The 22,193-nt window shown below is 38.8% G+C and overlaps 1 protein-coding gene across 1 annotated transcript in view; it reads right to left on the reverse strand.

Annotated features, from left to right (window-relative positions):
• The window catches only part of MAOA (monoamine oxidase A), a 79,537-nt gene that overhangs the window by 50,334 nt on the left and 7,010 nt on the right, over positions 1 to 22,193 (reverse strand). Inside the window, exons 2-3 of the mRNA XM_043896123.1 lie at positions 11,918 to 12,012; positions 2,755 to 2,892 (exon numbers count right to left, since the gene is read on the reverse strand). Coding sequence (XP_043752058.1) covers positions 2,755 to 2,892; positions 11,918 to 12,012 — 233 coding nt within the window. The remainder of the gene's footprint in view (positions 1 to 2,754; positions 2,893 to 11,917; positions 12,013 to 22,193) is intronic.

Here is a 22,193-nt window from a genome sequence, read left to right on the forward strand (position 1 = left end):
GGGTTGGGACCACATAATCAAAATTTGCCCCATAAACACAATCTAGCTAAGGTCAAGACTAGCTCTCTGGTGAATAGTGAAAATCATCCTAGAGTAGGTGGAAACTGAATGTACTACAGTCTGCTGACAGAAAAAACAATGGAGGAATTCTTGAAGGCTGCAGATTAGGAAAATTTAAGAGCAATCTGGATCATAAAGAATATGGCTTGGTTTAACTAGATAGCCGCAATGATCCAGTTATTTGCCCACTTCATTTCAGTGTTATTTACTGAAAAGAATATACTATATTAGATTACAGAAGCTGAGCTTGTGAGGAGAGCTAATGTAGAGTGTCACATAAACAATTTGCATTACTAGCCCAATGCACGATCATGCTGGCAGGAAAGAAAAATCCTTTCTTCTCCCTAGAAGCAAACATAACACTGAGAGTTGAGATATTCTTAAATAAGTGGGATTATTTTTTGCTATACAATTAACTGGGCTTCCCTGGTGTCTCAGACGGTAAAGAATCTGCCTGCAATGCGGGAGGCCTGGGTTCGATCCCTGGGTCAGGAAGGTCTCCTGGAGGAGGGCATGGCAACCCACTCCAGTATTCTTGCCTGGAGAATCCTCATGGACAGAGAAGCCTGGCAGGCTACAGTCTGTGGGGTTGCAAAGTGTTGGACATGACTGAGCGACTAAGCATATACAGTTGATTATCAATCTTACCAGGAATAGTTAAATATCTTCCTGCACTTTCCCTAATCTGGCCTCCTCACTTTCTAGTTTCCTGGTCATTTTAAAAACATCCACTACCCTGAGTATTTCTCATTGCAGAAATGATGTGATTTATCAGAAACACTAGCAGAAAGGCATTCATTCAGGTAAAATAAATTAACCTCTAACTGGTGCACTAGTTGTTTTTTTTTTTTTTTTTTAACCTTAATTTTGTAGTCTACCTTGGGTGAAAATAGGTACTCCTTGGCAGGTTAAAGTATGTGAGAGGATGGTTTAATGGTAAGTGTTTATTTATTTATTGGCTGTGCCACGTGGCTTGTAGGATCTTTATTTCCCAACCAGGGATCTAACCCAGGCCATGGCAGTGAAAGTCCTGAGTCCTAACCACTGGACTGCCAGGGAATTTCCTAACAGCATGTCTATTCTCCACATTTCCATTAGATGAGACTGTCTTAAATTAAAAGAACAATCTTTAGCATCTTAAGAATATAAGTAAATCCTAAAATTCATAAAGAGCACGTATGTTCAGGGGGTAGGTAGACCATTACTAGTTTTATACTTCTGTCAAGTCACTTGACCTCACCGAACCTCAGTGTTTTCCTCTGTAAAGCGGAGTATAAACTTGCTCAGGTTCCAAGATAATCGCCAGACTCATTTCAGTCCTAGTTGGACTAGACAGTAAATTTAGATGACTGTTTAACTAGCAGTTGAGTAGTACAAAGGATTTGGTTTCTCTCCCTACATTAAATATGATAATACAGGTCAAAGTGCTCAATACATGTTATTTAATAGTTGCTATTACTCTTACCTTTGTTATTGTCCAGGTAAACATCACGCCGTGCAGAGAAGACAAAGTGGGGAAGCAAAGGAGTTTTTCCTTTTAGATCATGGCCTATTGAAGCCAGTGTGCATAAATTTACTTTGTCTAACTTTTTTTTTATACTTTTTCCATTTCTCCCTTGACCTCTGAACCCAGTTTTTCTAAAGGCTGCTGGTTTCTTTTCTCATGTGTCTGCCAAACTCCCCCAAGCATTGCAAACCAACCCAAAGCAGCTAATCAGAGTTTCCCAAGATTCCTGACCTCACCAACTAGGCATTGGTGTCCATACATACATTCAAGGATCCTCAAATCCCTGCTCTGAAAGGCCCTGAAGATGGCACACCCACATGATTGCTGGGGGTTGGGTGATGCGTCTGTTGAGAAGTGATATGGTTAGTGGTGTGGGAATCCTGGCATTAGAAGGAGTAAATGACCCCTGCTCTGGTGACACTAGTTCCAGGAAGTGGGCTGCAGTATCAGACCAGAAACTTGATTTCTCCAGGTGCTTTTTCAGACTCCATCTGCTCCATGTTTGGCTTCAGAAAGAAAGAATAACACGGGCAACAGCTGCTGTTCCTTGAGGGGATAGCAGCACTTTGAGTTCAAACAATCTCTTGTTTAAACAGTAGGAAATTACACAACTGAGCTAGACTTCCCAAGAGTCATGGCTAGGTGTAGAGAAAACGATCAAAGTGTGCAAAGAAATGTCAGGTAAGGATGAGGATGAACGACCCATTTCGTGTCTTAAGTGGCCTCAAACAGTTGTGTTCCTTGGGGCCTTAGAATTGCCTCATAGGTGCCTCAGGAGCTGCCTGGGCTCTGTGTGTGTGTGTGTGTGTGTGTGTGTGTGTGTGTGTGTGTGTGTGTGTGTGTTTATTTCAGGTGCCTCAGCCCCAGAGGGATGGGAAGAAAGGAAGCTGAGAGCCTTCCACCCCTATTCCAGCTGGACTAGAGGTGGGGTGTGGCCTTCTAGGGCCACAGTGGGTGAGGTGGAAGAGGACCAAGCTGAAGAATGCCCACTTTCAGAGACTGCAGGAGTCCACAAGGACTTTTTTAAAAAGAAGGAAAGCAAGGTAGAATACTACTTTAAAGCTGAGAACCTACTTTCATGATTGCTTTGACAAAAAAAAAAACAAAACTGAAAACAAAACCCAATGTTTTCCCAAATAAAATGCCTCCCCACTGAGTAAAACACTTGAGTAAAACATCAGGCTTACCTTGACATAATGAACAAGACGCTCATTTACATTCACTTTGTAAGTTTCTAAACCCAGTTCCTTAGATAACCGTAAGATCCTATTCTGGGTTGGGCCTACATAAGCACCGCCAACATCTACGTAGTCAACATGTTCATTCTGTAGAAAGAGAAAAAGTGGCCAGAAGACTTTGGTTAGAACTTAAAATATATATATATATATATATATATATATATATATATATGTTGCTAAGTCTCATAAAAACAAGAAGAACCTGTTTATTTTTTACAGTTTAAATGTGCCTTACATCTCTCTTACAAAGGGCCACTGAAAATAGCAATCCTTTCGCCTCAAGAACTGATCCCCAATCCCGTATGACGTCACTAAGCGATCCCATTTGTTTAGTTACTGGTGAGGACAATTTGCCAAGAACATGCACAAAGAATAAAGAATACTATAGTACATCCTGCCCACCTAGGTCTTTTTCAAAGCATTTAGGTCATCTGTGCTTTTCTTTGGGGTTGTTGCTGGGAGGGCCACCGAGAGATTTATGAGGCCTAACTTTCTGATTTCCAGCAGATGAACTCTTCAGTCAGCCCAAACTGGTGGCCTCCTGATCCCATTTTATTTATTTATTTTTTGGTTAAAGCAACATGAAATTTGCCTTCCCCAGTTGTTTTTGTTTTTAATATTTATTTGGCTGAGCTCTCTTGTTGTGGCCCATGGACTTAGTTGCCTTGCACCATGTGGGATCTTAGCTCCCAGACCAGGGATGGAACCTGAGTCTCCTACATTGGAAGGCAGATTCTTAATCATTGGACCACCAGGAAAGTCCCCTGCCTGATTATTTTTTATTGTGTGCCATTCCCTGAACATGAGAAATGCAGAAATAATCTGAATCCAGGAAGGATTATATCTTTCTCAGAGAGGATTTATGTCTGCTTCCACCCAGCACTTGGGGATGCTAACATTACTAGATAATTCTATTGCATTTTCTGTGCCTGAGATGATTTGAAAGCAGGTTGAAATGCAACGTGGCCTAGTCATTTTACTGTTCTCCTTTTGTGCTAGGATGAAGCCCAACCCAAAGCACAAGAGTTTACAAACACCTCCTTCCATAAACACACACTTTGGTGGGCCCTGGACTTGACCTTCAGTTGCCCTAGCTTTGTTAAGATTTTGAAAGTACTGCTGCCATCCTAAAGGAGATCAGGCCTGGGTGTTCATTGGAAGGACTGATGTTGAAGCTGAAACTCCAATACTCTGGCCACCTGATGCGAAGAGCTGACTCATTTGAAAAGACCCTGATGCTGGAAAAGATTGAGGGCAGGAGGAGAAGGGGACGACAGAGGATAAAATGGTTGGATGGCATTACCAACTCAATGGACATGGGTTTGGGTAGAATCCAGGAGTTGGTGATGGACAGGGAGGCCTGGAGTGCTGTGGTTCATGGGGTCGCAAAGAGTCGGACACAACTGAGCGACTGAACTGAACTGAGCTCAGTCTCTCACTTGCTTTTCTAGTAGTCAGCAAAAACTCCCACCTCCCCACCCCCAGGGGAAAAGCAGGCCAATGTTTTCTGGATGTTGGTCTAGTGAATCTTCACTACCTTGTTAGCTCTCTGGTGCTTTGAAGATGTGTGTGTGTGTGTGTGTGTATGTGTGTGGTGTCTATGTATAATTTGTCTAGTATCATTGTATATAGTAGGAGGGCTGGGACAATTTACCTTATCTGCTATTTCCATAAAATTGAATGCCTAGAACCTTGCCTTCCTGGGGTAATATAATCTGATATTATCTTCCCATGGCTGGATATGCTTTGCTAACCTTTTGTTTAGAATTTTTATATCTATGTTTATAAGTGATACTGAGATTGCCCCAGGAGTCTCCTCTATTCTCCAGCCCTTGTCTGTTTTTCAGCATTACAGTATTGTTAATCTCATGAGTTAGTGATCATACTTTCTTCTGTTCTTTATTTTATTATTTTTTTAGAAGGGTTCATATGTAAACAGAATAATCTCTTCTTTGAACAGTAGGTAGGACATACCTGTAGAGCTATCTAGGTTTAGTGTTTTCTTTGTGGGAAAAACTTAAAACTACAGATTTAGTTTATTTTGAGGTTAAAGCACTACTCATATTTTCTATTTCTTAATCTGTTAATTTTTAGAAATTATAGTTTCTCATAATATATATATTTCATATGTGTCAAAACTATTGCTATAAAATTCAGGACCTCCTGTTCTCATTTACTGTTTATTCCATCAGTGGTTATATCTTCATTTTCATCCCTTTTATTTGTTTAGAGATCTCTCCTTTTCCTTTTTCTTAAAAAATCTTAGCAGACATGTCAGTTTTTAATAAGACTTAAAAAAATCAACCTTTCTATTACTGATCATTTTTATTGAGTATTTATTTTATATATCAATGACTTATGCTCCTTTTTCCTTTATTTGGATTTTTTACACTCAATTTTCTATTTCTTGAATGCTTAGCTTATTCATATTGAGCCTCCTATCCTTTTCTGATAGAAAAATTTAGGCTATGAATCTTCCTCTCATATGGTTTTAACTACACAACTTTATTTTAGTATTTCCATTACTGTGCAGTTTTAAGTGTTTGCAAATTTCCAATACAATTTCTGTCTAAATCAATGTTTCTAAAAGTTTTGCTGTTTTAATATCTATAGCTGGAATTCTTTTTAGTTATCTTTCTGTCATAACTGCATTGTGGTAAAAAAAAAAATGGATTATATGGTATCAATCCTTGAGGTTTACTTTATGACCTAGCACATGGTTGATCTTCAAAGATTTTTCATTCCAGAATGAAAAGAACATATAGTCTTCTGTTAAGTAATATGTATGTTTTATATATGTCCATTAGAAAAAGATTAATTGTGCTCAGCCTTTGTTTGCTTCATTTATTATTAATTTAGAAAAGTATGTTAAAAATCCCCTAGTCTATTGGGCATTCATGTTTGATTACTATCAATTTTTGCTTTATATTTTGAGGCTACGTTATTTAGGATATACAAGTTTAGAACTGTTTGGTCTTCCAGGTCTCTTATCACTATTGTACTGATACTTAATTCAATGAAACATTTTTTTGTTTAAACCTTATTTTGTCTGGTATTAATCTAGTTAAAACAGCTTAGATTAGTATTTGTATATTATCTCTTTTTCTATCTCTCAGTTAAAGTGTTCTTTATTCTGACATTTCCCCCCCTGAACTGAGTTTAACCTATTTATATTGTATTTCTTTTAAAATGTCTTAATTTCACTTATTATGGCTTTCAATTTGTCCCACTGTTAACGGTTTCCTGCCTGATTTCTTTCCTTCTTTGGGATTAAGGGTTTTCTTTTGTTTCTTTTGAAGTTTTTTCTTCTACTTATACACTCAGGCCTACTCTTTTAGACATTTCTTTTAGTGCCTAGCTTCCTTGTATGTTCTGTCACTTTTCTTTGGCTCTGTTACTTTTGACTATAAGTCGTTCATTTTCTTTAGAACCTTTTCTGTGTAAGTTATTTGTCCTGGGTGGACAGGAATTGAGTCTATTTCTGCCAGCATCCTTGGTACTTTATATATTCTAAGGTTTTTTTCATGCCATATAGGTAGTGTGAATTTAGATGGAAGCCACAGATGAAGGCAAGGTTTATTTGTATCCCTTTGAATGGTAAGATTTATTTTGCTTTCACGTACAGAGTATAGCACAGGGGATTCCAATTTGGAGTGTTTCCTATTAAACTTCCTACCTTTGACAGGGTGAGGATTTTATCTCCTGTTCTCTGCATGCCATACATCCATCCCAGTGGAACTACAAAGTCTTCAGGGTTCAGTAGGCATTCAAGGTGAAACTCAAATTTTGAGCTCACTGAATTCCTAAGCTTCATGTTTTCACTTTGCTTTGGGGACTCATTAGTTCATTCAATAACTATATCTTGAGTTCCTACAAGGTACCAGGTATAGATCAAGAAGCTTCTGTTATATCAGTGAACAAAATAAAGATCTCTGCTCTCAAGCAGCTTTCATTTAGTAGGAAGAGACAGAAAATGAACCATAATAAATAAATATCTTAGAAGTAGATAACATTTAAAAAAGAAAAAACTAGAGAGTGACAAGACAGATTAAAACTGCAGAGGAGAGAAGGAAAGATTTCAGATTCAAATACAAGTGACACGTAGGCCTCCAAAAAAAGGTGATCTTTTCATACAGACTTGAAGGAGGTAAGGGAGTTATCCATGTGGCTATTTGGGACAGGAACATTCCTGGCAGAAGAAAGAGTCAGTGTAAAGATTCTAAGGCAGAAATGTGCCTGGTGTGTTCACAAAACACAGACTAGTGTGTCTAGAACAGAGTGAGCAAGGAAAAGAGAACTGGAGATGAGATTAGAGAAGTCAAGGGTGGGGAGGGCAGGTCATGGAACACCTCACAACGCATTGAAAGAATATCAGCTTTTACTCTGAATGAAAAGGGGAGCCTTTGGAAGGTTTCAAGCAGAGAAGTGCCAAGATCTGACTTAGGTTTGAGAGCTCATTCTGGCTGTCACACTAATAGTAGATTTTATGGGGCAAGGGTAAAAGCTGAGAAAGTAGTTAAGATAATCTTCCCTGGTGGCTCAGATGGTAAAGAATCCGCCTGCAATGCAGGAGACGTGGGTTCAATCCCTGGGTCAGGAAGATTCCCTGGAGAAGAGCATGGCAACCCACTCCAGTATTCCTGCCTGGAGAATCCCATGGACAGAGGAGCCTGGTGGGCTACAGTCCATGGGATCCCAAAGAGTTGGACACGACTTGAGTGACTAACACTTTCCCTAGAGATGACTGTGGCTGCTACCAGGTGGTAGCCCTGGAAGTGGAGGGTAAGGTTGAATTCTGGATATATTTTGAAGGCAGAGCCAAAAGAATTTCCTGACAGAATGAATGTAGGGCCTCATGGGGTTAAACATGACTCCAGGTGTTTGGGGAGTTGCCATCCTCCCTTATGGGGAAGGCTGTAGGAATAGTGTTCTTGATGAGGAAGACAAGAAATTCAGCTTGGATGTGTTAGATCTGAGATGTCTGCTTAACATCCAGGAGATCTGCAATTTTCTCACTTCAAGGTAGCACAATATATTTTATTCAGCATTTTACTTATTTTAAGAGGGACAGTCAGTCATTCCACCATAATACCAGAAATGAAGTGTTCCTCTGACTTCTGTCCCTCATATAATCCTAATGTTCCCTTTTACTAACTACTGGTGCTGTGCTCCAAACCTTCTCCAGTCTCCAACATCCTTATTAAGATGTGAAGAACAAAATTGGAGTCAGTAGTCCAATAAATTTAACTAAGACAGCAAGATGACTCTTGGGAGTTTCTAAACAGGATGTCTTTAGAATACTAACACTGTTTAAAGTAAATAATCCCAAGCGAAGCAGTAAAAAGAATGAGACATTTCATAGAATCTTTCTTTACAAAGTGGAAGCACTGGAAAGGAGATGCCCCAGCTTCAGCAGGAAGACAGTAGAACTATAACACCATATTCTGCTATGCTGCCCCTCAGTCTTTAGGATCTTGGTTTGGATCTCATTACTCTGGGAAAGATTGAAGGCAGGAGAAGGGGATGACAGAGGATGAGATGGTTGGATGGCGTCACTGACTTAATGGGGACATAAGTTTGAGCAAGCTCTGGGAGATGGTGAAGGACAAGGAAGCCTAGTGTGCTGCAGTCCATGGGGTTGCAAAGAGTCGGACACGACTGAGTGACTGAACAACAACTCAGCCTTTGAAGAAGCCATAAACACATAACCATATTAGGAAAACTAATACACCATCCCTGTGGTAGCCTTGCAGGCATTTCAACTTCATTCATCTGGTCCTGAAGAATTATGGGGGAATCACGCTAGCACAAACTGGGAAGTTTGAATGAATAGAAGATGTATCTGAACCACTGCCAAGGGACAATATAAAATTTGATATTTCAGTAGTTAAAGATCCAGAGTAATTTTTATGGCATCTCCTCCCCACACTCTAATTGATTATGCTAGTAGAAACAACTGTAACAATATTCAATTCAGTTTCTGATTAGATACCATTTCTGTGCCTGCTTTGTAAAGCCCTTTTTACCCCTTCTATTCATTTGAATTCATTTGAAATCTTATAGATGTCAAGTCCTAGTTTCTCAGCATTTCAGAGTTAATTTCTCACATTCCAAAAGGGAATTTTAATATCATACTCAATACACAATAGTTCCTATATGCCACTGATATATATATAAATGATGCAGCATGAAAAAGCAGTCTGGGGCAATAACATAGATGGGGCTAAGCACATTGAGATTCTCATTTCCCTTGCCCAAAGAAACTTGTTCCAGACTCAAAGACATAGAAAACAAACTGGTATTTACTAGAGGGGAGAGAGAAGGGAGGAGGGGCAAGCTAGGGACATAGGAATAAGAGATACAAAGTACTATGTATAAAATAGATAAGGAACAAGGATATATTGTGGAGCACAAGGAATTACAGCCATTATCTTATATTAACTTTTAACGGAGTATAATCTGTAAAAATACTGAATCACTATGCTATAACCTAAAACAATATAATATTATAAATCAACAATGTGTGTGTTAGTCGCTCAGTCATTACTGACTCTCTGCAACCCCATGGACTATAGCCCGCCAGGCTCCTCTGTCTGTGGAATTCTCCAGGCAAGAATCCTGGAGTGGGTAGCCATTCCCTTCTCCAGGGGATCTTCTCGACCCAGGGATTGACCCCAGATCTCCCACATTGCAGGGGGATTCTTTACCATCTGAGCCACCAGGGAAACTATACTTCAATTAAAAACAAAAACAAAACTAAGTTCTGCCAAAAGAGAACTGAAAAATCCACAACATGACTGATGCTCCTATTTAAATAAGAAAAGTAGGGCAAAGGGACAACTTAATACCTATCTCCAAAATGAAGGAATATTCTTCAGAAAATGACAGATGAATCATATCTATTAAGGTGGTACAGGCAGAATATGCAATCCTTCTTTTGCACTACAACACACTACCTTTGATTAGAACCTGAAGTTGGGGGGAGCTTCAAGCCCATTTATATCTCACTGCCCAGATGAGAAAACTGAGATGTAAAGTGCTAATAGTACTTACCCAAGGTAAGACAAGGGTCAGAGCCCCAGTCTCCTCACTCCCAGACCAATAGCCTCCTTCTGAGGAGGTACTCAAAAGCTTCAAATGCAGTTTATGTAGATTCACATTCATTTAAAGCAAGCGAGCCTACAGCAAAGAGCAGTACTTCTGTAGGGTCCCCTAAGGATCTTGTCAGAATGCAGAGTCAGCAGGTCTAGGACAGGGCCTGATACTCTGCATGTCTGTCAAGCTCCAGGGTGATTCCCAGACAGGTAGCTCACAGTATACGTTGAGTAGCAAGGCTGTAGGGTTCTCTTAGAGCTGAGGAAAGTAAAAATAGGCCTATGATACATCCTTGTACGTCTGAAAAGGCAGAAAGTGATGGACAGAAGGGGAGCTTGGCTTGGTGTGACTGAAAAGAGCTGGTACAATATCCTTGTTTAGATGTTGGTTGACTATTTTATACCCATGTATGTTCCTTTTCCCATGCCTGCTTCTATTATGCAGCCTGGAAATGTTAAATACTTGCTTTCCCAGGCTCCCTGGCAGCTGAGGGTAGCTGTGTGCCCCAAATCTAGCCAATGAGACTAAAGCAAATGTCTCACGGGGTCTTCTGGAAAAAGAAAGGCTTTGTTGCAGATAAGACTTGGGCCGCCTCTTCACCGCCCTTTCCTGCCTCGAGTGAGGGCCTGATGCTGCGAGATGCTAAAGCCATCTGGTTACCACTAGGCAAGAAGCCAACAGGAAAAGAATGGCTGGGCAGAAGGACAGAGAGATCCTAAAGATTTGCTGACAGAGCTGAACCCCTGCACCAGCCTGGACTACAAACCACCAGACTTCTTCTTATATAAAAGGACTGAATGTTTGGATTGCTTAAATCATCATTATTATCACTGCATAAGCCATTCTATTATAAGTCTGATACATCTTCTAATTAGATGCTTCCTCTCCTTCCAGTCACTTCAACAGTCTGGTTTTGTCCCTGTTGCCAATCCTCAGCCTTTAATGCTCGATTTGTGTGCTTTAGCAAAGGGGCTCATTAATGACCTTCTAAATGCCAAATACAAGAGCCTCTTAACAGCCTTCATCCTGTGTCAAATGCCCCTGGCATTTGATTCTGTTTATCATCCCATCCTCTTTACTGATTTTCATGGCACTGCCCCAATCTGGTCTTCCTCCTCTGCCTCTACCCGCTACTCAAATCTTCATGTTCCTCAACTTCCATCTTTGTCTTTATTTCTTCCTTCCCTGTATCCTTTCATCAGATCTCCACAGATCCAACAACCTGCAACCATTTCTTTAAATAGTTGTAAACACCAGTTAGCTTGCATTTTCCCCAAAGTGGTGATGTAAGTCTAAGTATTAAAAGGCTGTGATGGGATGGGGAATACATGTAACTCCATGACTGATTCATGTTAATGTATGACAAAACCCACTACAATATTGTAAAGTAATTAGCCTCCAACTAATAAAAATAAATGAAAAAAAATAAATAAAAGGCTGTGATGTAGCAAGAGCTGGGATTCCTTCTCATGTCTCACTGACCCCACCTGAGCAAAGAGTGCCTCTCTCAGCAGTGCACCTCTTGGAGAACAAGGGCTAAGGAAAAAGTTGCACAGAAACACGTTACATTTGCCTCTGCTTTCTGTGGTCACACTTCTTTTAAGTTGTGTGTCCTTGGATAAATAAACAAGGAATCTATATTGTGTGTGTGTGTGTGTGTATGTGTATGTGGTGAAGGTATAGTCACTTCAAGTCCAGCTAAACCTTACCTCACCTGAGATACTATATCCTCTATTTAGGTCTCTGGTATGGAAATGATGATGCTGTATTGAAATTATTTGTCCAGGTTTGTTTTCTTCACTAGAATGTAAGCTACTGAAGGTTAGAGGCTGACACTCTTTGGTGGGTGTTTGTTGAAAAGAACAGATACTTATTTAATAAAGTAGTCTAGGACTATGGTGGATCAATGGCTTAACTGCATACACTCTTGACATTCCCCCCAGCTCTGGAACTTCCAATGACCCCACTTCTAGTTTGTGTGAGATTTTGTATTTATGTAGGTATCAAAATCATTTACCCTCACTGTGTATGTTCTTCCTCCAACTCTCTCCCGGGCTTCTAAAACCAAAACATTAACTTCATGTTCGGCTAAGAGTTTGGCAGCAGATAATCCTAGAAGGGGAAAAAAAAAAAAGTTGAAGAACATATTAACATCTAAATGTGAAACATTGAAGATTTAAGCAGGTCTACATATAATATAAATGCAGAACATCATATACAATTCATTGATTGTCCTGTCTAATAAATTTTGTGATTCTGTCTAATCACCTCACTGTGATTACTGAGCCCAAAATTTTATAATCTAGCATATATTATATTATGTATCATAATTTAATTTTATTATCTATCATAAGGTTGGTTAAAAATGTAATAATTAAAAATATATATATATATATATATATATTTGGGGGTTTGGTGATAATCAAATCATATGCAAAAGAATCTGTTGAACTCCTCAATCAACCCTTATCATGCCGCTCTTCTAGAAATCCTGACTGTATAAACAGAAGTGTTTTCCTGGAAACTCGCCCTACCTTAGACCAGCCCACAGTATCTCTGTGCTTTACTCAATTTAAATCCCCCTATAATGACCCCTGATTATCTATATATGGATCACATGCTAGCTAGATCTTGTTTTCCCAACTAGACTAAAAATTACCAAAGGCAGGAACCATGTTTCATACTTTATTTATTTGCTCAAAGTTGAGTACAGGCTTTCACTCATAAATAAAAATTTTCATAAAAAGTATATTTTTAAATACAGTATAGTAAGGGAATTCTCTGGTGGTCCAGTTGTTAGGACTCATTGCTTGCACTGCCATGGCCCAGGTTCAATCCCTGGTTGGGGAATTAAGATTCCACAAGCCAAGTCAAATCAAACAAAATGAAAGAAACAACAACAACAACAACAACAAAAAAAAAACAGTGTAGTTAATACCAGAAAAGTAGAAGCAAATGTTGTAGATTAACATTATATCAATGGTGCATGCTATGAACATGACTTATCACTGATGTTAATCTTGATCACCGAGGTTGAGGTAGTGTTTGGCCAGGTTTCTCCACTGTAAAGCTATTCTTTTTCTCCCCTTCCATGCTATACTCTTTGGAAGGAAGTCTATGTAAAGTCTGCACTTTAGAAGTAGAGAGTTATGTCCTACTTCCTCAAGGGTGGAGTGCTTAGTTGCTCATCCGTGTCCGACTCTTTGTGATCCCATGGACTGTAGCCCGTCAGGCTCTTCTGTCCATGGGGATTCTCCAGGCAAGAATACTGGAGTGGGTTGCCATGCCCTTCTCTGAGGGTGGAGTACTGACATAAATTATTTGAAATTCATCTGCATAGGAGATTTGTCTCTTCTACCCCACTTATTTATTTATTTAACCATTTACTTAAATCCTTATGGATTCATAGACAGTTGTTTTATACTTTTGGTTATAATCCAACACTGTTACTTCTTTTGTTGCTCAAATTGTTTCAGCTTTGGCCACTTAGCATTTTGTGTGTATGTATGTATTTGAGGACTTCGTTACTTTCTGGTATTACAAGATGTACCAGGCTTGTCTTTCTCTGCCCAGCCCTACAATCAGCTATTTCTCCAGTGAGCACTGGTTTCTTTTATTACAGAACAGTTTCAGAAACCAAGATCTGGGCTCTAAGCATGCCCATTGATACTAGAGAATCATGTTTCTAAGACCTCTCAGCTCACAGAGTAAGGAAAAAAGGGCATGTATACACATTTTAAAATCTACCTTTTTTGTACTTCAATTTCTCTTATACCTAGTTATCTTTATACTCCTCTATTATAAAAAAAAACATGAAGCAGACTACATAGATAAATATACTCAAGGAGAAAAAAATGTCAGAATATCAGGGTGAAAGAGAAATAAGAATGACACCAGAGATAAGATTAGTAAAATGATACCTAAATATGTGTACAAGTGGTTAAGAAGAGGAACTGTTCTTAGTGATTTCTAAAGCCCAGTAAGGTGATAGTTCATTTCTAATGGTATATATCCTAAAAACAGAAAAGAACTGCAAACATTTTAATCAGTAATCATTTTGTGGGTGCTAGGTTTAGAATTGTTATTTTGAGGCCATTATGTATGTAATGTGAAACAAAGCAAATGAGTAATCAGGCTGCTATCACTGTGATCCAGGATTTGGGGCCTAGAAATAGGAAATTCAGATGTAAGAACAATGAGACTAAGTAGAAATCTGGGGCAAGAAATGTACAAGATGGGTCTGGAACATCAAATCATAACAGAGAGCAAGGAGGCTAACAGAGACCACTAGGATCGTGACAAAACAGCTCAGAAATCTATCTGTAATAATTCCCACTGGCCAAAGATGGAACAGTTTGAGTATCAAATAAAAACAACTGCAGGGAGTTCCCTGGTGGCCTAGTGGTTAGGAATCTGGGCTTTCACTGCAGTGCCCCAGGTTTAATCCCTTGTTGGGTAACTGAGATCCTAGCAAGCTGTGCAACATGGCCAAAACAACAACAACCCCCAGCTGGAATGGCTTAAATTCACTCATAATAATAATAAATAAATAAAAACTCTCATTGGTCACCTTTGGAAAATACTAAGGAGTCAACTTATTAAAAAAAAAGAAGAATTTGGCATTCATCCTATCTTCCCTATTTGCACTGAACCTCAAAGTAACCAGGTAGCTAACAAAGGGAGATTTCACTGTATAAAAGTATACTAGTTAATAAGTGAAGACAGAAATAATTAGAATATCAGCATTTTGCAACCTTTAAGGAATTAATAGATATAGTGCAATGATTGTCAACAGATGCTAACATGACACACACAAGAGAGAGATAACCAGACACTACCAGTCTCTTAAAGGAAGTGCATACCACCATGTATGAAGTAATTAGGAAGAAAGGAAGGAAGGAAGGAAGGGGAGAAAGGGAAAGAGCAACTAAACTAAATTCTAACGTGATCTAGCCTCTAGATATGACACTTGGGGCCAGAAGAACATGTTAAATAATATTACTGGGACGCAATCAACAAAATCTAGACTGTAGGAAATTATACAGGAGTACCTGGTTTCTTTCATTCTTTAAAAAACAACTTGCCTGCTCCTGCTCTCTCTCCCCCTTTATCCTTCACCAGCATTTTCCTATAACAAACTTCTAAACATGGCTAGTTCTGTTTTGATGTCTGCTCTCAGAGGATGACATGGTATTTTGTTGATACAGAGAATGGTATAAAGTATACATACCCAGAATCAAGAATGAGTTTGGGTCTATAAGATCTAAAATGGAGGAAGGCTAAACCATAATATCCAGTGCTGCTCTCTGCTAATGTTTGCATGCACCTTTGACTCCTTCAAGTACAGTGTACCCTTGCATTACTGACATCCATCCAAGATTTAGGTATGCAACAAATATTTGGAATCTGCTCACAAAAAAGGCATCCCGTGACAGTTTAAATAAATGTGAGCCAATGTCTGCAAACTTTGGTGCAATGTGTTTTCTGGGACAGAGCCAAAGGCCTCTTCTGCTGACCATCATAAGAAAAGAAAAAGGACAAAGGTGTGATGAAAAACATATTTACGCAAAAATCTTTGTTATGTTTATTTCTGTAGGATTACATCCTAGTAAGGCAGATTACTAGGTCAAAAGATATGAACATTTTTTAGGCTCAAAGCACTGCTCTATATTGAAAAGCAGAGAAACTCAGATGCAAAAAGTTTTAACTTCTTCCCAGTTTCCCTTAATCAATCTAACCATAAGCCAATTAGATTGATTAAAACACCCTTGGGTTTGCTAGAATTACTTGATTAGCTCCTCTTCTAAGGGAGGAGGAACTTGCCCTCTGCATGCTGCCTAAGGAGAAGCAGAGGTGGCTCTGAATTCCAGCAGCTGTTGGGACCTGTAGCAATCATGCCCCCCGAGGCAGCCTGACAGTTGGTTTAGGGCTTCACATCCTACAGATCAATTTCAGGTGCCTTCCCTGTTGCCTCTGTCTTTCTTCAGAATAGGTTTATTACCCCCATATTCCCGATAAGGAAACCAAGTGCCTGATATGTCCACAACAAAGTCTCCTAAAAAGTGAAAAATTTTATTTCTTACACACTAACTTATAAAGCTGGAGCCTCAATAAAGTAGAATCTAATGTGTAATTCTAAACAAGCTTGATGAGTGGGGTCCAGTGACAGTAGTAAATGAACACTACTCCAGAGGCTAAAGGAGGTGGAGGAAGCAGGGCTAGCTGAGCCAGGACAAATGAGCACACCAGTAACAAAGGTCATTTTGTACTTTGGCATTTAAGGATATAAACAAAATTTAAAAGCTTGGGGGTGGGGGGAAGGTTTCTACATTACAGGAAAATGATTGGCCCTGTCTCAGCAAGGGCCAAAAAAGTTTGAGCTCTTAGTTTGAGAAATAAGTAACATGTTTAAAACCTTTCAAAGGGATTCCAGAAAAAAAGGTTTTCAAAAGATCTGTTAGGGAAATTAAAATGGAAGCAGTCTTGTTCAGGCTTCAGAAGTAGGGGAGCAGGCCTCTGACCAACTTCTGATCCTTCTTGGACTACATGTCTGCCTATAAGCACACCAATTGTTATCAGCAAGTCAAGCGGCACTTTATAGATAAGAAAGAGTAGGTCTTAGAATTCCTTAAGCCCCTGGGAACCTAGCCAGGCCCCCAGGATTTAAGGAATCTTATTAAGACTCACAAGATGAAACAAACAGCATTGTAAAAGTTAAAAAAAACAGAGCTGGATTTTTGCATGCAAACTGATGATAATACCAGTTTGTGGCCTAAGGTTATAAGCAGGACCCCCAAAGCTGCAATCTAAAGTCTTGCCAGTGGGATGGAGGCACCGGCAGGGACCCTTTACCCAACTGGGACTCCAGATTGCTGTTACTTGGAGCTTCCCAGTGCTGTTCAAGTCTAGAGGCAGGTTTCAGCTCAATTTGGTGATGTATACACTGTTATTTCTCTCTATTGTTTCTATACCTTTCATTTAAATGACTGCATATTGAAATTAAGTTAGATAAACTTCTATTAAAAATTGAAATTCTTTTTTTTGTTGTTTTTTGTTTTAAATTAAAAAAAATTTTTTTTTCCATTTGTTTTTATTAGTTGGAGGCTAATTACTTTACAATATTGTAGTGGTTTTTGTCCTACATTGACATTCTTTATTTGTGTGTGACAAGTGGTTTCTTTTGTTAACGAATCCTTCAAACCCAAAATGAAAGTAAAACTTCAGGCAAAACAAGGCCTTGGAATTTTAAAGGGAAAGATTTAAGTCATTTAAAAAAATACACTTTCTAAGATGCTGAATAAATTGGGGGTGGGGAGTGAATGTTTCAGCTTGCATATTTACTGTGAAGAAGACTCTGATAAAGAACTTCCATGATAATTTAAAGCTAGAAAATACAGAATATGAAAATACAGTCAAGATGCCATTAGAAAATTTACTTTTGAACAATAGCTAATTTTGAATAAATAACTCAGTTAAGTCATAAATAAAGCACAGGCAAACACTCGTGGTCCAAAAGGGCTTTATCTAATATATCAACTACTGTCTGTTGATTTGAATGGGGAAAAAAAAAAACCACTAAAATAATGCCTGCTTCAAGGTATAAGTATTCAGTTATATTTCTTAATTCTTTTTTTTCCTCCTTGTTCTGTGTAATCACTATGCATTCTACCCTCCCCTCATCACGACAAAATTCAATAACCACCTATGGGAAAAAATCATCTCTCAAATGTCAACTCCACAGATTAGTTTAAGGGTTTTTGACATATATTTCAAAATCAATAAATAGAAGTTGGGTTTTTTTGGTAAATGGGATAAAATTGCTAGAAAAGAAAAGATTTTTAAGTCTGAAGGTAAGTCATCAAATACAATGTAGCTACTAAAAATAAATTTTAAAATCAAATTTTTTATTTTCATATTTGTTATAGAAAGAGAAAATGTCATATAAACCTATTTCATTTTGTGCCAGAGATATACAGATTAGCCAAAGCTAAGAGTATTGTGCATGATAGCTCTTCCTGTCATTCATTTTCTATCATTTAATGGCCACATGGAATCTAGGGCAATAAAAGAAGCCAGCTTCCCACCCACCCCTCCTGGCACCCCTCCCCACCTTCAAGATAGGGGAAAGGGTTTTAATAGTGGTAGGCTAGTAAATGGTTAACAACCATCCCTGGCCTCAGGCCATGGAGAGGACACTCGATTTGCAACATTTGTATCTCCATGATATATATACACTCTCATCATGGCTGATTTGGTTCATCAGAGTGATTACAAGCTACCAGTGTGATATCATTGAACGTGAAACTGGGAAGACATATGTTCGATCAGGCTCAGTCCTTTCAAGACAGTAGAAGCTGGCTCCAACACATGCTGTTAGACCTACAGACTCCTGGACTCATGTCAGAGATGGGAAGGAAAAACAAGCCTTGCAGAGGCAATCTATTAAACTTGCAAGTGTATGAGATTCATTGGTATCCTGGACTCATAAGTGTCATAGTATCTAGCCTGTGAACCTCCCATGGGCATGTCTGAAGAAAGAGATCTAAGGGGGGCACTGGTAAAATATTTCTGCACCTGCACCAAGAGCTCTTCCTCTCCCAAATCGTGGCAAACCAAGTTCATTAGGAGGAATAGAGCCCCAAACTCCCAAATGTCCAGTGGTTTTCTGTGACAGTAGTAGGTTTTCTGTCACAATGGTCTTCTGTGGAGAAGATAAATGCACAGAGAGTTTGTTAAAGCCCTATTATGTATATAAGGATCTGATCAGTTTCAAAATGCAAAAACCCAAAAAAGGGAAAACGGCAGAAGAGAACCTTTAATCACTTTGCAGTTAAGTATTTTAAATAAGGATGATGAGCTTAAAACAATATAATTTCTTTTCTGGCTTCTCTCTCTTCAACCATTTGGGTTTTAGAGAAACCAAAATAAAATAGGTTAATGGATTTATTAGAGAGGCTTAAAAAAAACTCAAGTCTGCTAAAAGCACACCTCATATGAGAGTTCAGGCAATTGTTAATCCTGGTTATTAGATCAGGAAAGCCTGGGTGAGATGATGTATGCAGCCAGCATGGGTGTTGCCATAGCAACCTCAAACCAAGCTCCAGCTTCTTACAGCCGCTGCCCATGGAAACCGTGCTTCCACAGATTCAGCAGTGCTTCTGATATCCTGAGATGGCTCCTCCCCATAGAAATGGGATAGGAAATGATTTAAGCCACACAGCACACCTGGAGAAGGAATTAATATCAGCAACGAAGACTTTGAGGAAATGGCCCTTTGCTTTCTGGGCTATAATCTGTAACTGTGGAACCTAGCTTCATACCTGCCTTCTCTACCTCCTCGCCAAGGGCCCTTTCTTTTACCTTACTTCTTCAAGTACATTCACATTAGGAAAAGACGAAATTTGTCCATTTGACTTGTGCTACCCTTTCCAGTTCAATTATTGATTTTCCTTCTACAACAAATGATTAGAATAAACCTTGAAATGTAGCATATTCCTCATGAAAAATGTTCAGTGACCCCACTTTCAATATGGACAAGTGATATAATCATCTCTCACAATCTGTTACCCTGCTGTATTTTTCTTCTTAGCACACATCACCACCTGGCACTCTCTATACATCTGCTGCTTCCCACCACTGTAGTCCTGGCCACTCTTGTCCAAACCACTGTGGCCTTTTGCCCTTGTCCAAGGCAACATAACCACCCGCCCAGAGATCTGCCTCTTGACTAGTGTCTAATATGTGTTATACACCTTTGCATCCCTGGAATCGAGCCTGCTGAGTTGCAGGTGCTCAAACGCTTGTTGCAATGAACAGAGGAACTACATACCAAGAAAACAAAACCGTGCCCTGGATGAGGGCAACAGTCAAGCTTCCAAAGCTACTTAGATTATATTTATCTCAAGCAACTAAGAAAGACTGACAAGGATAGAGTGCCTGGTCATTTAAACCTTTATGCCTAAGTAAGTTAGGAGATTCTTAATACTACTAGTACATTTTCTACATACATACACATGATAAAACCATTCTTGTTATCTATCTACCTATCTATCTATCTATATCTACCTGCATTTTGCGCTTCCTTTCAGAGAAATAATTATCTGCTTTTGAAAATGCCAAATCTTCTAATCCCTTTGATAAGCTAAAAAGACAGAACTGTCTCAAATGATAAATAGATAAAAACTCGCAATTAACTTTAATTTGCCCTGAATTCGACAGACTGGTTGTCTAGACAGTCCTAATTTATTTGATTATTGTTTAGCATTCATCTTCACTTTAGATAAATGGATCTCACCCAACTTAGGGAATGCAATTACCCTCTAACTCATTATTTGCCCCATTCTTTCACTGAAACTGAAAATACACTCAGGGGCACTCCACACTGCTGTACTCAGATTCTACATACTCGGATGCACTGTGGTTAGGCAGCAATTTCCAAGATGTTTTATGGAATACTAGTCTTCAAGATGCTCTGGGGTAAAGTATCAATGGTCACGGAAGTTGGGACATATGCTGTTTTCCCTTCTGGGAAATGTTATGATGCATGCTGGCATACTAAAGGCTCTGATAAGTCCTGCAGTGAAGAGACTCCTTTAACTTAGCATTGCTCCACCTTTTGCCTAAAAAAAATTACATCTAAAAAATACACTTTGGGAAATCTGGTTTCATTGCTTAAAATATTGGCAACTATTTAGTAATAAACTCACCTAAGCAGGGTCCCAAGTGAACAATGCCTAGAGCACAAGCTAAGGGTTGAAGCAAAGCTTTAGTGTAGCTATCGTTTATGTTCTGCTGGCTCTCCTAGTTCTTCCTGTTTATTTCTTAAAGTGGGATTTTTCTTCAACTTTGACGTTCATCACCACCTATGAATGTGTATAGTGTATATCACATATTAAATATTTTATTAATTTTCTATTATTCAGTGACGTGTTCTCTGACCAAAGGATTCTTACATTAATGGCACTTTTGGACTCTTGGGTCAAATACTACAAGGAAAAAAGTACAGTCAAACATCAGTTCATACTGAAGTTTTAGAAGCAATGTTCCCAAAGACGGAAAAAAGCTAAAACCATAAATTTTGTTCAAAGCACATATTGAGCATTCAATCAACATTTACTGAATAAATAAATAAATGAGTGAAGAATATATGCAGACATGCAAGAAAAAGATTTTTAACTTAGGCCACAGATAACAGTTAATTAATTTAACCTGAAAAAAAAAGTCACTTGAAAGGTCATTCTTGTTACATTTCAGATTTCATCCAGGATCCACAGCACTTCTGTCAAGCATTATTTCCACCATGAAACACTTTCCTGTTTGTCATTTCCTTCTCCTTTTTGTGTCACCACTGAACTAGCCTCAAACATCAAGGCCACTTCAGGTTCATAGTTGTAACCCCTGCTACATAGAGGGGGCCTATGCCTCACACGGTCACTGGATAGATAAATGGACTAACATAACTTAACTCTTCCATTTGGGTCTGAATTCTGTCAGATGCCTTCAATGACCAATGACCTTATTTGTTATTACAAATGTATATTAAATTGAAATGTATATTTAACACTGATGGTTTCAATTCAATACATAAAATCTGTAAATGCCAATATTAGTAGTTAAAAATCACATTGACCACCACAGCCTTCCATTTTCTTCACCAATGTTCTCTCCCCAAGTTCTTTCTTTTCAAAATAGGCAGGTTCACTGTTCTATCTGGATGAACCACAAGCTGGAATCAAGATTGCCAGGAGAAATATCAATAATCTCAGATATGTAGATGACACCACCCTTATGGCAGAAAGTGAAGAAGAACTAAAGAGCCTCTTAAAAGTGAAAGAGGAGAGTGAAAAAGTTGGCTTAAAGCTCAACATTCAGAAAACTAAGATCATGGCATCTGGTCCCATCACTTCATGGCAAATAGATGGGGAAACATTGGACACAGTGACAGACTTTATTTTCTTGGGCTCCAAAATCTCTGTAGATGGTGACTGCAGCCATGAAATTAAAAGACGCTTGCTCCTTGGAAGAAAAGCTATGACCAACCTAGGCATCATATTAAAAAGCAGAAACATTACTTTGCCAGCAAAGGTCCGTCTAGTCAAAGCTATGATTTCCAGTAGTCATGTATGGATGTGAGAATTGGACTATAAAGAAAGCTGTGTACCGAAGAATTGATGCTTTTGAACTGTGGTGTTGGAGAAGACTCTTGTGAGTCCCTTGGATTGTACGGAGATCAAACCAGCCAATCCTAAAAGAAATCAGTCCTGAATATACATTGGAAGGACTGATGCTGAAGC

The sequence above is a fragment of the Cervus elaphus genome, chromosome X, assembly GCF_910594005.1.
Source record: "Cervus elaphus chromosome X, mCerEla1.1, whole genome shotgun sequence".
NCBI lineage: Eukaryota > Metazoa > Chordata > Mammalia > Artiodactyla > Cervidae > Cervus > Cervus elaphus.